At 50.5% G+C, this 17,901-nt stretch overlaps 1 protein-coding gene across 1 annotated transcript in view; it reads right to left on the reverse strand.

Moving 5' to 3' along the window:
- The window catches only part of VWA3B (von Willebrand factor A domain containing 3B), a 138,246-nt gene that overhangs the window by 78,524 nt on the left and 41,821 nt on the right, over window positions 1-17,901 (reverse strand). Inside the window, exons 8-10 of the mRNA XM_059659033.1 lie at window positions 11,636-11,761; window positions 8,964-9,160; window positions 875-1,029 (exon numbers count right to left, since the gene is read on the reverse strand). Of these exons, the coding sequence (XP_059515016.1) occupies window positions 875-1,029; window positions 8,964-9,160; window positions 11,636-11,761 (478 nt within the window). The remainder of the gene's footprint in view (window positions 1-874; window positions 1,030-8,963; window positions 9,161-11,635; window positions 11,762-17,901) is intronic.

Here is a 17,901-nt window from a genome sequence, read left to right on the forward strand (position 1 = left end):
CTCTAATCTAATCCATAGAACACATTTCTAAATGGCATTATATTCCCACTTTATAATGGAGGAAACTGATGCACAAAAATATCAACGACCTTGCCCAGGGTCACACAGCAAATGCAGAGTGGGGATTAGAATCCAGCTCTCTCTGACCCTGGAGCCATGCACCTGAACGGATCTGGTCCTCATGGTCTAAGCTGTCCCTGCCTCGGGAGGTGAAAGCATGAGGTGGATCATTCCCAGGGGTCTGAGGTTGAGGCCACTGCAAATATTAACAGCAGGGTGGAGAGGGCCCACATGAAGTTATTTTTAGCTGATTTCTAAAAAGCATATCTGTACATATAAAAGCCTAATTGACCTTTAGGCCTTGTCAACTGAACAACCTCCCTCAGCCGGCCAACCTCCTGTGGTTCCTCCCCTGGCCAGCCCGATTGGGACTGGGTGAGAGAGCCCAATCAGCCTGATCTCCAGCCAGGCCGAGGCTGGTGCACAAATTCGTGCACTGGGCCTTAGGAATCCATATAAATTTTTCCACTATAATCAAATGTTTCACATTGTAACAGTTGCCCTGAAGTGTAATATTCAAGAGGACTGATGGAATACAGTCTCGCTATACCTTCGCCCACAACTCTGAGGAGAAGCGCTCCTTAGCCGCCTACAGTGACGCACAACCAGCATGTTAACTACACCTTTGCTGTCTTTAAGAATCTGAATCCAAACATCACCCTTTGGTATTAACAACAAGGCCACCAGCAAACCACCAGCAAATTGACTTAACATGTTTACTGGCCATTTCTCTTGGTTACGCTTTTACAAAGAGGTCAAGCAGATTTGAATTCAGAGAGACCAGACCTCTTGTACCCTCTGCAAACACACCAACCTGCGCCGGATCTGGGCCAGGACCGCATGGATTCTCTCGGTGTACCATGTGCACTTCTCCTTGGTCACGCAGACGTGGACCAAGCTCCCGTCCTTCCAGGGCGCGTGGACAAATCTGCTACAGTATTTCGCATGGACCGTCTTCCTGTTGGTCTCCTATGGAAAGGACAAAGGACAGGAGCCACTCAGAAACCATCCCACCACGAAGAGTCTCCAGATGGCACCTCCATCTCTGCCTTAGTCTTACAGCTCATCACACTCATTCCCACGTAAAATCATTCCACTGTTGGTTCAACCAAGCGTGCAATGGGGTCTGCTCTATATGGAGGCCTGTGCTAGATGTCATGATGATGTCAGAAACATGTGTGCAACCCCGTCTGTGCCCCAGAGAAGCTGCTGTTTCCAGCGGGGAACACCGGGGATGAGTGCAGGCAGGAAGAGGTCTGAGGACGGCACCTCGAGGCCTTCAGCAGTGAGCTGGGAAAGAACTAACAAAGAATGCTGAGAACGAGTAGCAGTGAGACAGCAGGAAAAATAGGACAGTGCATTTTCTGTAAGAGAATTCAAGGAAGTACCCAAACTACATCATGTGTTGATAACAGAAAGAGACTGAGAATTGATCCCTGGATTCACAACTCAGGTATCCCTTCCAAGTGAGTTTTGGTGGAGAGGGGGCCTTTGCCTGACTGGAGTGCATTCAAGAGTGTGGAAGAAGCGCAGAATTGGAGGGTGGGAATGTATAAAACCCTTAGGGGATTGAAGTCTAGAGAGGAGCTGACGAATGAGGCTAAGGAGGCAGAGCTGGAGGCCAGTAAAGGGTGAACAGACCGTGCTTAAGATGGAACAAATAACACCATGTTTATAGGCTGATGGAAAAGATCTAGAAATGAGGGCAATACTGATGATACGAATTAGAAAGGGGGAGAATGAATGAATGAATGAATGAGGGAATTGGGATCAGTGCACACATGGAGGGGTTGGTCTTAAACAGAAGCAAGGGCAGTTCAGCCATCCCAGAAGAAATGAGAGGAGAACCTCCAGACACAGATGCTAGGATATTTGTAGCTGTTTGTAGGTGTTATGGATGTTCACTTCAATGGTCAGTACAAGGAGAACAAGGTCGCCTGCTGAGAGAGAGCACGGAGAAGATGCTGAAGTTGGAGGAGGGAGGAGCAGGTAGACGTCTGGCAGGATGAGAGTCTGCGTGGACTGGGAGAGGACATGGGACTGTGCTACAGCACAAAAGACCCGCCTAAAGTTACAGGTCAGGGATTGAAGGTGAAGCCAGACGCATGGCTGTTTTTCTCCTACTTCGCCCACTGTAGTCACTGCACAGGTATAAGGCAGAAATGGCAGAAATGGATTTAACCAGGGGTGGGGTTTTGCCAGGGAGTGCAAGAATGTAAGAGAGAAAGTAGCTGAGGATGTGTGAGAGGGACTAAAGGATAGAGAGAAGAGAGAAAAGATGGCAGAAACAACAAATCGGACGTCCCAGTGGGGTTGAAAGGTTGATGCAATTAGGACAGCAGAGGAAATGACCTGAAAAAAGTGATCAAACAGTGGACCTTTGGAATTGATTATATGGGTTATGATTACACAGCTATTTGTAATGACAATGTCAATGGTAGCCTATGGCCGGAGTGGTATATAGGGAGCAGAGGAGAACGTCGTTGGAGAAGAGCAGGTCAGAGAGATGAAAGGTCGGGGCCATCTACATGGTATTGACATCACTAGGAATTGAAACAGGGCCAGTGACAGCAGCCACAAGCTTCATCGCCAAGCACTGCTGGAGGTGGCCTGGATCACAGTAGGTGACAGCCACAGAAGGTGTAGTGGATGGTACATTCTGATGACATGGGAGAGGGCAGGAGGATGACCAAGAAGCAGCAAAGAGGAGCAAAGAGGCTACTGCCCACCCCCAGCCCACAGGAGGGGACTGAACCCAGGCTCTGGGAGCGAGAACCCAGACAAGCAGGAGAAGGGAACACCTCAGATCGCCGGAGGCTCCAGGGGTTTGCTGATGGCTTCTAGGTTCAGAGGGCACAGTGGGCGGGTTCTGGGAGTCAGGGAGAAAGGGAGGCTCGGGAAAGGGAGGTCAGAGCCACACACGAGTGAGATTCAGGGGCCCTGTGGTGACTGATGCGAACCGGGGTGAGGGCATTGATGAAATCAGCCCTGATGCCGCCAAGGCGGGCAGAGGGGAAGCTCATCTCCCCGCAGCCCCAGGGGAAGGATGTCCTCTCATTTTCACCACGTTCCTGGGATGGCACCCACGACAGTTCTGTCTACTCAACCCCAACACGCGGCCTCTGCCAACTGTGCCTTACACACTCCCAAGTGGAAACACACCAAACCCTATGGTATGTGAATCCAGGGTTAGGCAGCAGAGTCTCAGAATGGGGAAAGCACCGTGTGAGAGCCAAGCAGCTCTGAGTTCAACCCCGGCCTCCGCCTGCCATGAGGTGGCAGGTGAGTTGCCTCACCTTTCGGAGGCCCTGTGACTTCGCTTTGTCACATGTGATATGAGAGCACAAATATGCCACTTCTGTATAAAGCACATGGGCATTCCGTAAGTGCTCATTTCTGAGTTTTCATGCGTTTAGTAAAGAAACAGGCAACGTCTGCTGGGTGTCTCCTGGGCACCAGGCACTGTGCTCAGACATGCATTTCTTTTCATTTGGACTTTATACCACCTACTACAGATGTGGAGAGTGAGACTAAAAGAGGCTGAATTATTTGTTCAACATCTCATAATTAGTAACTGGTAGAAACAGTGTGCATACCCAGGTCTCCTCGCTCCAAATCTGGTGCACTTTCCACCAAACCAGACTGCCTGGTGTAGAGTAAGGGCTCAATGAACATTTGTTAGAGGAAGAGATGGTGCGACCAGAGTGGGTTTGGGAACATCAGGCCTGGCTTTGTATGTGAGCAGCATAGGCAACCGTGCCTGTGATGTGATTCCAGGGGTGCCTGAAATTCCATGTTACTAGACTTTGCCTGAAATGTCCTAATTAGAAACGCATTCTGTCTCCTCCTCCCACCTGTTCATTATCTTGGAAATGCTACACAGTGAGGCCTTTTTAGTAATTTATTTCTCAGTGCAAATGAGTTTCCTAGGTCAGTACCTACAAACTGGTTTTTATAGTTAAGAGTTTATGAGGCCCTGCCCATGGTAGTGTGGGAGAACCCTAAATAATCTACCTCTTTCACAGCCTCAGGTTCTCCCTACCTTATACACATCACAATTTTAGGCATAAATCTGGTTTCAGATATGTAGCCCCAAATACTAAAAATAAAATTGTTCCTTTTTTTCATCAATATTTAGGAAAGAGGATAGCTGCGCCGTATACTTCTCAACTTTTACTACATTATTATTTATTAGCACAAGAAAATTGAGGCAAAATATTCCTCATTTATAAGCCAAATTATTCAAACTTTCCCTATAAAATTTCACATAACACTGTTGAGGGAAGGAGAAAATCCGTGTTGGAGAGGCCTGAGGGCACTTCCGCGTGGCCAGGAAGGGGCAGTGAGCTAGGTCCAATGGGAAGGATTCATATTCTTTTATGATTATTACTAGAGGCCTGGTGCATGAATTCATGCACAGGTGGGGTCCAGCTGGCCTACCCCAATATGGCCAATTGGGCCAGGCCAGCTGGAGGGAGGGGCCGCAGGTGGTTGGCCAGCCCCTGGTTGAACTCCCATTCAAATTCCCGGTTGAGGGGACAATTTGCATATTAGCCTTTTATTATACACTAGAGGCCCAGTGCACAAAAATTTGTGCACTGGCGGGGGGCGGGGGGGAGTGTCCCTCAGCCTCACTTGTGCCCTCTCACAGTCTGGGACCCCTTGGGAGATAACGACCTGCTGGCTTAGGCCTGCTCCCGGGTGGCAGAGGGCAGGCCCCAATCCCTAGGCGCAGCCCCAGGTCAGGCTCAGAGCAGGACCGATTGGGGAGTTGGGGCGCCGCCCCCTGCCACCCACAGAGCAGGGCCGATCAGGCGGTTGGGGCACTCCCCCGTCACACTCAGGGCAGGGCCGATGGGGAGGTTGCGGCTCCACCCCGTCACACACAGAGCATGGCCCATGGGGGGGTTGGGGCGCCTTCCCCTGTCATGAACAGAGCAGGGCGGATAGGGAGGTTGTGGCCCCACCCCCTGTCACACACAGAGCCGCAGGGTGATCAGGGGGTTTGGGCACTGCCCCCTGTCACGTTGCTCCAGGGCCCAGGAGGCCTCGCAGCTCTGCTGATCCCAGTGCTGAGAGGCCTCGCAGCTCCACTTGACACCAGGGCAGTGAGGCCTTGCTGCTCAGCTGATCCCGGTGCTTGGAGGCCTCACGGCTCCACTGATCCCGGTGCCAGGAGGCCTCACGGCTCCGCTGATCCCAGTGCTGGGAGGCATATTACCCTTTTACTATATAGGATAGAGGCCTGGTGCACGGGTGGGGGCCAGATGGTTTGCCCTGAAGGGTGTCCTGGATCAGGGTGGGGGTCCCACTTGGGTGCCTGGCCAGCCTAGATGAGGGGATGATGGCTGTTTGCAGCTGGTCACACCCCCTTCAGGGTGGGGGTCCCCACTGGGGTGCCTGGGTGAGGGGCTGAGGGCCGTTTTCAGGCTGGCGGGTGACTGAAGCTCCCAACCTCTCCTTTTTTTCTTTTTTTTTTATTCTGGGACTATTTACCTTCTGTGGCTGTCACTGGAACTGAAAGGCGGCTTTAGCTCTGAGGCTCAGCTCTAGCTCTGAGGCCTCCGCTGCTGAAAGCAGGTATCTGGTTTGTTTGGGTTCTATAATCGAAACTCTGTTGCAACTCAAGCTTGGCCGGCTGGCTGAAAGCATGGGGTTTGTTTAGCATCTATACTTGCAACATAGTTGCTTAGAGTGCAAGCTCAGAGCCCAGCAGTGGCAGGCGGGGAACCTTGGCTTCCTCCTTCACGGGAGCAAGCAAGCCTCCTGTTCGCTTCAGCTGCCTGGCTGCCGGTCGCCATCTTGGTTGGCAGTTAATTTGCATATCACCCTGATTAGCCAATGGGAAGCGGGTTGGAGGTACGGTTAATTACCATGTTTGTCTATTATTAGATAGGACTAGAGGCCCGGTGCACAAAAATTTGTGCACTGGCGGGGGGGGGGTGTCCCTCAGCCCCACTTGTGCCCTCTCACAGTCTGGGACTCCTCAGGGGATAACAACCTGCTGGCTTAGGCTTGCTCCCGGGTGGCAGAGGGTAGGCCAAATCCCTAGGTGCAGCCCCTGGTCGGGCTCAGAGCAGGGCCGATTGGGGAGTTGGGGCGCCGCCTCCTGTCATGCACAGAGCAGGGCGGATTGGGAGGTTGCAATGCCACCCCCAGTCACGCTCAGGGTAGGGCTTATTGGGGGGTTGGGGCACTGCCTCCTGTCACACTCAAGGCAGGGCCGATGGGGAGGTTGTGGTGCCACCCCCTGTCACGCACAGAGCAGGGCAGATCAGGGGGCTGTGGTGCCACCCCTGTCACGCACAGAGCCGGCTGATCAGGTGGTTGGGGCACTGCCCCGTTAGGAACAGAGCAGGGCCGATGGGGGGTGTTGGGGCACAGCCCCGTCACGCTCAGGGCAGGGCCGATGGGGGGGGGGGTGGTTTGGGCACCGCCTCCTGTCACTCACAGAGCAGGACCAATCGGAGAGTTGGGGCACTGCCCCCTGTCACACACAGAGCAGGGCCCATGGGGGGTTGGGGTGCCGCACCCTGTCACACACAGAGCAGGGCCGATCAGGGGGTTGGGGTGCTGCCCCCTGTCATGCACAGAGCAGGGCCGATCAGGGGGTTGGGGAGCTCCCCCCTGTCACACACAGAGCAGGGTCGATCAGGGGGTTGGGTTGCCGCTGCTGTCACGCACAGAACAGGGCCTATCTGGGGGTTGCGGCGCCGCCCCCATCACGCTGCTCCAAGGGCCGTGAGGCCTTGCGGCTCCGCTGACCCCGGGGCCGGGAGGCCTCGCTGCTCTGCAGCTTCCCAGCGCTTGGAGCCTGCGTATGCAAATTAACCACCATCTTTTAGCTTCTATAATTGAAACATTGTATCTTTTGGAGCTGTTGCTTCAGTAGCTCAGAGACGGGTGGCGGCAGGCGGGGAACCTTGGCTCCCTCCATCGCCGGGGCAACCAAGCCTCTTGTTCACTTCAGCTGCCTGGCTGCCGGCCGCCATCTTGGTTGGCAATTAATTTGCATATCTCCCTGATTAGCTAATGGGAAGCATGTCAGAGGTATGGTTAATTACCATGTTTGTCTATTATTAAATAGGATGATGATTATTGTTTAAAGTATTACACATGTCTCCTTTTTCCCTGATTGACCCCCACCCCCACCCCACCACGTGCCCCCCCAGGACAAGCCCCCACCGCCCCAGTGTCTGTGTCCATGGGTTATGCTAATATGCATGCATACAAGTCCTTTGGTTGATCCCTACCCCTCTCCCTCCCCACCTTCTCTCTGAGGATTCATATTCTTAAATAACCAGGGCCTAATGTACCTTTTAAAATGAAAATTTAGTTATGCTTATTTCCTGAACTAATGACATTACTGAATGATGCCTACAAAATCAGAAAACTGTCCTGGGGAGGCAACCGACGAGATGTCCCCACAACACAGCAATTACTCTGCAGCCAGCATATATGCCAGGAGACAAGTCTGCGTCAATTCTGCATTTTCCTTCTAATTCCATTTTTATATTTTCCTCCTTGCAGCTCATTGTCAGCACACAGCAGTAAAAGGACAAACATACAACATCGAGTGGTCTGCAGGCCTGAGAGAAAGGCCCTCCCCGAGGAGCGTGGCCAGCCCGCCTGAGTGCTGGAGAGCCTGGGGTTTCACCTCCAACGTGACAGACATCTCAGTGACGATCTTGACCTTGAACCGGAGATTAGAGATCCATAGAGTGTCCTGCCTTTGAGAAGGACCCCAACTTCCTCTCCCAGTCGTGTCTGCTCTGTTGCTGGCATTTCGGCTTTCACTCTGCAGTGGGTACCTGGGCCTTTCCTACCTTCTCAAAGAGCTTTCCTTCAGTTTAGATACATTTAGAATATTCATTTTATCCCGATGTCCTGTTTCATGTTGTGATACTTTTTAGTCTCCATAATTCTGAACTTTTGACAGTTTTGGTTCTATTTACAGTTAGCATTTCTCAACGTGTGGCCCCTGGACCAGAAGCCTCCGCATCATCTGAGGCTTTGGTCTAAATGTACATTCTTGGCTCCCACCCCAGACCCACTGACTCACGCGTGTTAGTGTTTAGGAGCTGTTACTATAGATCAGTGGTTCTCAACCTTCCTAATGCCGCGACCCTTTAATACAGTTCCTCATGTTGTGGTGACCCCCAATTTCATTGTTACAAATTGAACATAATTAAAGCATAGTGATTAATCACAAAAACAATATGTAATTATATATGTGTTTTCCGATGGTCTTAGGCGACCCCTGTGAAAGGGTCGTTCGACCCGCAAAGGGGTCGCGACCCACAGGTTGAGAACCACTGCTATAGATCCTTATCCTTCCCTGGGAGCAGAGTCAGGCACTTAGAGAAGCTGTGCTCCTTCCCGACCCACTGGCACAATGGGACTACAGCTGTCAAAGGACCTCAACATGCACACCCCCTCCCAGTGGATGGCCCCCCACAGAACTGATTTCGTGCTCACGGGGGATGCACTAAGTGCTGGCGGACAGTCACTAGGATTGGGGCATCTTTAAGATGGACCTAGGACGCCTGCTGTGGGCATTTCACAAGTAGTTTCCTGCTTCCATTCAATATGGAGGAGCACAGGGCGTCTCCTTAGAAATAATGTTGCATATTTCTGAGACGCATAATGCCTGAATTACAAGCCCAGCTCCTGGCTTACGTATAATTATTGTATAGTTCACTTATCTCTAGAAAACATTCCCAGAGCTGGCCTCCACCCCCACAGGGGAGTGTACAGTGAGCAGCAGTGTACGGTCCTTCTGCATGGACACCCAGGCAGCTTCCCTCCACGCCGCCTTTAACCCGATGCTGCCCTGGGCACTGGCCTGAGGGAGGCCTACTCAGGGCACCAAGAGAGGCACGGTCCCACGGGAGTGCACTTACCGCACTGGTCTGTATGGACTCATTCTCGGGTTTGGCTTTTATATCAACGACTCCATCAGCATGGCGGAAGGAACAGTCAGCAAGGACATCATAAAATGACAGCTTTTGGGCTTTTAAGCCATATTTCTGCAGCCACTTCTTAGAGTCCCACATGTCTTCTGGATTTGGTTCACTTCCAACAGAGGTTGTTCCTGACTCTATTTTTGGAATCACAGTTCATTAGCCATTCAGATTACACAGCCATTCATATTGCACCCCCACCTTAATATTCACCACGCTCAAACGTGTTCTTTGGGGGATCCCACTCACTTCAGGAAGCATGCTTTCCAAAGCAGGGATGGCAAAGAATCAGTTCACAAGACTAGAAGGCCAGAACCTGCTACACTTCATCTAACTTCCTCTCTACCTAAGGTGACTGGCCCCATGCATAGGTGGAGATGGCCAATAGACCAAGGTGGTGTGTTTGGGAGAGCATTAAACTTGGGGTCAGAAGCTCTGGGTCCAAGTCCTGCCTCCATCACTTTCTAGCTTGGGCAAGTTCCCACAGTGGTTTGTTGTTTTTAGTTGTGGTGAAACATACACAACCTAAACTTAACCATTTTTAGGTGTGCAATTCAGTGGCATTAACTACATTCGCATTGTTGTGCAACCATCACCACCATCAAATTCCAGAACTCTTCCAGTGTCCCAAATGGAAACTCTGCAGCCATTAAATAATAACTCCTCATTCCACATGCCCCAGGTCCCTGGGAACCACTATTCTACTTTCTGTCTCTACAAATTTGATTATAAATTTACCTCATATAAGAGGAATCTATACTAATAAAAGGGTAATATGCTAATTAGCCCGGGTCGACTGGACATCTTCCAGACGTCCGACTTCCTTCTGGACAAAGCTATGGTGGCGGGTTCTGAGGCAGAGGTGGTTAGGGGTGATTAGGCTGGCAGGGGAGCAAGCAGTTAGGGGCGATCAGACCAGTGAGGGAAAGCAAGCAGTTAAGAGCGAGATCAGGTCGGCGCAGGGGAGCAAGCAGTTAGGGGGCAATGAGGCCAGAAGGGAGGGCAGTTGGGAGCAATCAGGCCGGCAGGGGAGGGCAGTTGGGGGTGATTAGGCTGACATCTGAGGGCAGTTGGGGACAATCAGGCCAGCAGGGGAGCAGTTAGGGAGCAATCAGGCTAGCAGGCAGAGGTGGTTAGGGGCAATCAGGCAGGCAGGCAGAGGCATTTAGGGGTGATCAGGCAGGCAGGCAGGCAAGCGGTTAGGAGCCAGTGGTCCCAGATTGTGAGAGGGATCCCAGATTGGAGAGGGTGCAGGTTGGGCTGAGGGATAGCACCCACCCCCCCCATGCATGAATTTCATGCACTGGGCCTCTAGTCATATAATATTTGTCATTTTTGTGTCCGGCTTATTTCACTTAGCATAATATCTTCAAGGTTCATCCATGTTGTAGTATGTGTCGGAATTTCCTTCCTTTTTAAAGTTGGCTAATATTCTGTTGTGTATACTAGTATGTACTAGTACACATCTTGTTTATCCAGTTGCCTGTCAGTGGACATATGGGTTGTTTATCTTTGGAACTTATGGATAATGCTGCTATTCTTCTCCTAGCTTTTATGCTATTATTGTCATACATTTTACTTACACATCTGTTACAGACACACTATTTTTGTTCCAATGGTTAATTGTCTTAAAGATAACTGAATAGAAAAATATAACATATTTATCCATGTAGCTCTTTCTGGTGTTTCTTTATTACTTTGCAGAGCTCCATATTTCCATTTATTTTTCTCTCCTCCTGCCTGAGATTGCCGCCAACATTCCTGCAGTGCAGATGTGCGGATAATAAAGTCCTTCAGCTTTTGTATGCCTTAAAAAGTCTTTATTTTTGTTTTTGAAGTATTTTCATGGGACATAGAATTCGAGATTGAAAATTTAGACTGAATGAAAGATGGGGCCCCACTGTCCTTTCACCCCCAGCAAGAATCTGCTGTCACGCTTATCTCTGCTCCTTGGTACAAAGGACTTTCTTCTCACTCCAAAACTCAGGCCCCTCTGAATCCTCTTCTCAACTAGACTGTGATCTTGGGACTTCCTGCTTGTCTTTGCATTGCCTCGTTTCAGCAAACATCCTGCTAAGTCAGTTTAGCCAGAATCCCCTCAATACCCCCAGGTGACCTCTGATCACTGTGGCCTGCCCACAGCAGGAACCCTAGCGGTTTAGCCAGAAATCACCACCCCCCACCCCCCGCACTCCCCGATCGCTGATCTTTCCTCTCAGTGGTTTTCTGTCTACTGACCCACCCTGACACTGCTCCATGGCTATAAATCTCGACTTTTCCATGTTGTGTTCGTAACTGAGCCTAGTTTGTATCACCTGTTTCCCTATTGCAATAGTTCCTGATAGAATCTGTTTTTATTGCTTTAACTACTATCCGGCTCTAGTTTTAATTTAGTAATTTTCATAAACACAAAACACACACACACATGCACAACCACACACAAACATGTATGCACACACATGTACACATGCGCATGAACACACGCCCCACAGCTCCAGATGCTCCCCACAGGTTGGGCTCAGGAGCACTCCTTGGGAAAGAACTTGGAAGCAGCCCGCCCCAAGCAGCAGCAGCTCTGACTCTTGCACAGGAGGGACATGAGCAGTACCCACCACTCTCCATTGCGGCCATGTCAGACTTGGAGGGCTCGGCCACCAGCCTCTGGATCTGGGCCAGCGTGCTGTAGGCTTCCTCCATCTCCCTCCAAATGAGAAACACGTCCTCTCGGACCCCGGCTCCTGGGAGGGAAACACAGTGTGAGTGGCTGGCCGTGGCTGGCGGTCCAAGCAGGCCTGGCACTCCCCGGCCAGTTTTCTAGAACATTTTGAACATCAAATTCCATGTGCCAAGCAGAACATAAACAGGCTCATAGATACAAAGAACAGACTGATGGCTGTCAGAGTGGAGAGTGGTTGGGGGCTGGCTGAAAACGGTGAAGAGATTGAGAAGCACAGGTTGGTAGTTACAAAACAGTCATGGGGATATAAAGTACAGCATAGAGCAGCCGTGGGCAAACTACGGCCCGCGGGCCGGATCCAGCCCGTTTGAAATGAATAAAACTAAAAAAAAAAAAAAAAAAGACCGTACCCTTTTATGTAATGATGTTTACTTTGAATTTATATTAGTTCACACAAACACTCCATCCATGCTTTTGTTCTGGCCCTCCGGTCCAGTTTAAGTACCCATTGTGGCCCTCGAGTCAAAAAGTTTTCCACCCCTGGCATAGAGCACATAGTCAATAATATTGTAATAATTATGTCTGGTGGCATGTGGGTACTGGAAGTCTCAGAGGGAACACTTTGCAAAGTATATGACTGTCTAGCGGCCCAGGGGTGGGCAAACTTTTTGACTCGAGGGCCACAATGGGTTCTTAAACTGGACCGGAGGCCGGAACAAAAGCATGGATGGAGTGTTTGTGTGAACTAATATAAAGTCAAAGTAAACATCATTACATAAAAGGGTACGGTCTTTTTTTTTTTTTTTTAGTTTTAATCATTTCAAATGGGCCGGATCTGACCCACGGGCCGTAGTTTGCCCATGGCTGGTCTAGCCAATATGCCATACATTTGAAACTAATACAGAGTGATACTGAATATAAACCGTAATTTTAAAAAATACAAATAAAATTTTTAGAAAAGAAGTACTAACTGGTAGTTATAGGATATTACGGGTATATAAAGTAAGTATAGAGAATATAGTCAATAATATTGTAACAACTATGTATGGTATCAGATGGGTACTAGATTTATCAGCGTGATCACTACATAATTTATATAAATGTCAAATCATTGCGCTGTACATCCGAAACTAAAATAATATTGTACATCAAATATAATTGAAAAGTTAAAGTTATTTTTTTAAAATTTCCATGTTTCCCAATAACCTCTGGGAAGCAGAACTGAAACCCCTACGGAAGTGCTGTCACCGCAAGAGACTATGGCTGCACATCTGGGCTGTAATAAATCATAAATCTTTATAAAGTAAGCATGTGTAGCAGCCCAAATATTTTAAGGTGAATTACTGATAATACTAAAATATGATAAAGAATAAAAATATTCAAAGGCACCTAATAAATGCCAGGTGAATGTGGCAGGGAAGGGAAATGTAATGGTTTAGGAAAGTGACGACCCTTATCCATTCTTGACTTAGCTGAGCCTGCCTTCTTTGAAAGCACCTTCCCAAGTCTTTCTTTTCCCCTGAAGTTGCTATGAGTCTCTGGCCTCCTTTTCTGGACCTCTGCTGTCTCGGTTTAGGGCTAGGTTAGACTGTATGACTTTGTTTTTCATGGCATGGCTCATTATGTCACTCTCACAATAATCAATCACAGCGCGTCTATGGTAAGACGTCCACGGCTGGGACAGAGGCTCTGCCTCACGTAGGTTCTGCTCTAACACATCAGCAGTTTCTGGAGGTTAAGGAGGTGTAAGAGCAGGAAGGATATAGGTGTGACTCAGTACAACAGGAGGGGTCCTGTGGGGTGCCTTGACTGTACCAATGTCAGTATCCCAGCTGTGATACTGTCCTATGGTTTTACACGGGGGATCTGGGTAAAGGGCACATGGATCCCTGTGTTACCTCCTACAACTGTACATGCACCTACAATGATCCCACACCTCTGCGCTGCGTGCACATGGCCAGTGGTGACTGCAAAAGGCTACCATGAGTGGAAGATGCCACCCACCCACTTTCAGTGGTATCTGTGGGCCCAACCACCAGCCTGGCACTCCTCAAGGCACCTGGGTGACAGGGGAGTCCCTGGCCCTGTGCTGCTTTAAACAGTTGTATAGACAAGAATTTAGCAGTTGTATTTCTCATTTTAAAATTCCATTCCAATAAAAAAGTTATGTGGGTCTGTTTAATCCTCACTCGGGGATATGTTTTTTATTGATTTTTAGAAAGAGGAAAGGAAAGAGAGAAACATTGATTGATTGCTTCCTGTATGTGCCCCAACTGGGGACAGAACCTAAAATTAGGTATGTGCCCTGACCAGGAGTTGAACACTGGTGTATGGGACGATACTCCAACCAACTGACCCACCCGGCCAGGGCTGAAAATGTTATTTAAAACAAACAAACACACAACAACTCTACTTCACAGACTGTATACAGTTGGCTCAGAGAACACTGATGATGTCATCATTGAAGCAAGCTGGATCCAAATTCCGTATTGATAAGTACTTTTTGGGGTGCTTGCTATGTGCCTGACATTATGCTTGGGCCTTCCTGGACATTTTCTTGTTTCTTCTCACCACAACTCTGCGAGCAAATTCTATTCTTGTTCCCGTTTACAGCTGTGTAAACTGAGGCAGAGCGAGCTGTCCAAGGTCACACTGTCAGTGAGTGGCAGAGCAGAGTCAAATCCAGGTTGGTGCGACTACACCAGCTCAGCCGCTAGGACTAGTTGCCCTGATAGAGTGGCGAGTGGTTACCCAGGGGCCCTGCAGCCCCTACTCCAGCTGCGACAGACCCCACTTACCAAACCTTTCTACTAAGTCTCCAGACACTAAGATCTGCAGCCACAGAGACTGAGGGACCCCCTTACCAAGCCTGTCCACTAGCAGTCCCGGGACACTGAGAGACACAGCCACAGAGGAGGAGACCACAGGTCTACAGGCCACCCCAGGAGACTCACCCACCAGGCCACAGGGCTGACCGTGAGCCGCCGAGACAGATGGGGCAGACCAGAGTTGATGTCTCTGAGGTGAAAAGGAGTCAGGAAGGGCGGACAGAAGGAAAGGGACGCCGGAGCCAGCCCTCCCGATGTTGGCCAGATCGCCTAAGCAGTGGTCGGCAAACTGCGGCTCGGCAAACCGCGGCTCGCGAGCCACATGCGGCTCTTTGGCCCCTTCAGTGTGGCTCTTCCACAAAATACCGGCTCTTCCACAAAATACTGACTTCTGCACATGGGCCACGAAGTTTCAATCGCACTGTACGTGTGCGCCCGCACGTGGTATTTTGTGGAAGAGCCACACTGAAGGTGCCAAAGAGCCGCATGTGGCTCGCGAGCCGCGGTTTGCTGACCACGGGCTAAGGGAGCATTCGTGACTGTGCCTGTAAAGAAGCGGGTGACAAGCCCTGGCAGAGATGGGGCCACCATGGCTTTGCCACCATCAACAGTCCAAGGAGTGAAAGGTGGTGTGCACCCAGCTCCATGCAGCAACTCCAAAAGTATCCCGACCGGCTGTGGCCAAATGCAACCCGGAGCCACAGGCCTTTCCGATGCTGGGGGAGCCAGCAGCGGCGTGGCAAGTAGCAGGGTTCTCTCATAAAATGTTTCAAACGAGTCAAGGCTTCCCACTGGTATCTTAAAAGGGAGTGACCACAGGTCAGCATCCGAGGAAATCCCGCCGGCTCCCGATGCAGGGACGGGAGAGTGTGCCTCCCGGGCAGCCGTGACCTGGACGCGCGCCCTGTGGGACCGTGGTCGGCGTTATCACCACACTGGCGTAGCCATGCAATTAGGCAGCTATAGGTTCTTACGCTGGGGATCGGGAAACAGAACAACTCAAAATGATCCATTTAACTAGTTTTGTTTAAAAACAAAACCAAACCAGCTAGTGGACAAGGAAAGCCACAGGCCAGAAAAAGGCATGACTCCGTGTTAGGGGTTCTGCTTCCAGTCCCTGCACAGCAGTGCGGACGAGCTGCATTTCCCCGGGCCCCTCTGCGGGGTTTGGTAGGACACAGGGCAGCTGCAGCCCAGGGAGACAGCCCAGGGGAACAGAGAGGAAGGGGGACAGGCACAGGCAAGCTCAGTGCCAGGGAGCTCTGGGAACTTGAAGTTCTCCAGGCTCACCCAGAGAGCGGACGAAACAACAATGAAGCCGTCGGGATCTGGCCGTCGGGGCGTCGGCCAGCCAGGCCCGCAGTGCTCACAGGCAGGACATGGTTCCTCATAGAGACATCAGGCGGCTTGAGAGACCCTCCCACCCAGCGACCCCTCCTGCACCCCCCAACACCCCCACATGCCTGCAGGCGCGCGGCACGCTGACATCAGCTGGGAGAGATGCCGCATTAAGCTGCTGCTCTTCATTTGCTCCCAGAACTGATTTCTCAGACTGGCTGGTCTAAATGAAATAAGACCAGGTCAGATATACTTTGATGGGTCTGGTGAAAGGGAATGTACTACATCCACAAAGAGATTGAAAGTGGTGAAACCAGCAGTTTTTGTTGTCATGGAAAAATCCCCAGGTACTGGTTAAAGTATAGATTAAGGTGTTTAGTCCTGGCCAGTGGTTACATCGTCAGCCTGCACTAAAGGGTCATGAGTTCAATTCCCCACCAAGGGCACGTACCTGGGGTGCATGTTTGATCCCCAGCCTTGGGAGGGGGGGGGCATGTGAAAGGCAACTGATTGATGTGTCTCTCTCACATTGATGTTTCTCTCTCTCCCCCCACCTACCTTTTTCCCTTCCACTTTCTCTAAAAGTCAACTGAAAAAATATCCTCAGGTGAGGAGTAACAAAACAATGTATATATTAAGGGGTTTTGTTGTCAAGAGGTCACTGATCTGATGACCACCCCAACCACAGAGACCAGTGTGCAGCTGCCGCAGTCTCGCCCGATGGAATCAACCACCAACTGAAGCAAATCGAGTCACTTCGCCATCTGGATAAACGTCTGACCTCTTCTTGGAGACATGAATGTATATGTTTCACAAGGGCCAGGATGCCTTTAAAAGCAATTTCAAATACCACGTGCGGGCAGCTCTCAGTAGCGGGGTGTGCCACTGGCTCCTGGGGCCTCTCTTCTGAGTGGAGCTCTGTGATGTGCAGCTGCAAGGCCATCTAACAGTCCAGAATTCCACAGGCTCCTAAACCTCGCCCGGGTGCATTCTGAGGGTGGGGCACCAGGAAATTAAAAGCATCCCAGTGATTCTTTTGCAACAAAGGTTTGGGGCATTTTAGTCTAATAGATGAGAAAGGCAGGTAAACAGTTATTCCTATAAAAACATTCTTAGGGGGAAAATAAAGTTCGATGATTTCCAGAAACAATATCCCAATATCCTGACGTCCCTGCTTCTGCCCTGACGTCCAGCCTCCTGGATCTCATGCCCGGCTGCCCGCATTGATCTGGTTCACAGCATCCTACACTTAGAGCACTGTGTACCTTAGATGCATTTTATAATGGCTGCTTCCTGCTGATACATAAAGGAGGAAGAGGGGGGAAACAAAATTTACCGCGTACCAGCCAACATGTTGGGCCCTGAAATATATTAAGTCATTCACGCTCACAACAATCATACAAGTAGGGATTACCACCCATTTACAGAAGCAGACTGTGGTTCAGGGAAATTAGGAACTCGCCCAAGGCCACACAATTGCTAAGTGGTAAAGTCAGGACTCAGCTCAGGTCTATGTGCCCCAAGCCGAGATACACTTCCCACCCCGGGACCCCGTGCTCCAGCAGCCTCCCACGCTATGGCTGCTTTTAGTTTCTTTCGAGGGGCTTATAGACCCATCACCTCCCGGGATGGAAACCACCCAGGCCAATTCTGTGACACAGGTGACCACGGTGGTTGCCCCCCAAGGCAGGGCCTGATGTGACGTTCTGGTGAGTCACAACACACACCTGCCGGCGTGGCTGGACTCGGCCTGCCCTGGCAGCCTCCACAGCCAGGCCTGCTGGTGAGCAACTCAGAGAGCTCACAAGGGTCGGGCTCCTGCCACCTGCAGCTTCTCCCCCTTGTCGAACTGTGACTTCCTTGGACCTGGAACTGTGTCTATCGTTTTGGTGACCACTCTCCCTGGCACGCCCCGACTCCTGGCAGCTCCTTCCAAACAGAACAGCGGTCGCCAACCACCGCCTCCTTTCGTCACCGCTCCCCAGAGCTCAGCACACTGCGCGGCTCTCAGATACCAAATGCAAGTGGATCTCTC

This window comes from Myotis daubentonii, chromosome 12 (genome assembly GCF_963259705.1).
Source record: "Myotis daubentonii chromosome 12, mMyoDau2.1, whole genome shotgun sequence".
Lineage (NCBI taxonomy): Eukaryota > Metazoa > Chordata > Mammalia > Chiroptera > Vespertilionidae > Myotis > Myotis daubentonii.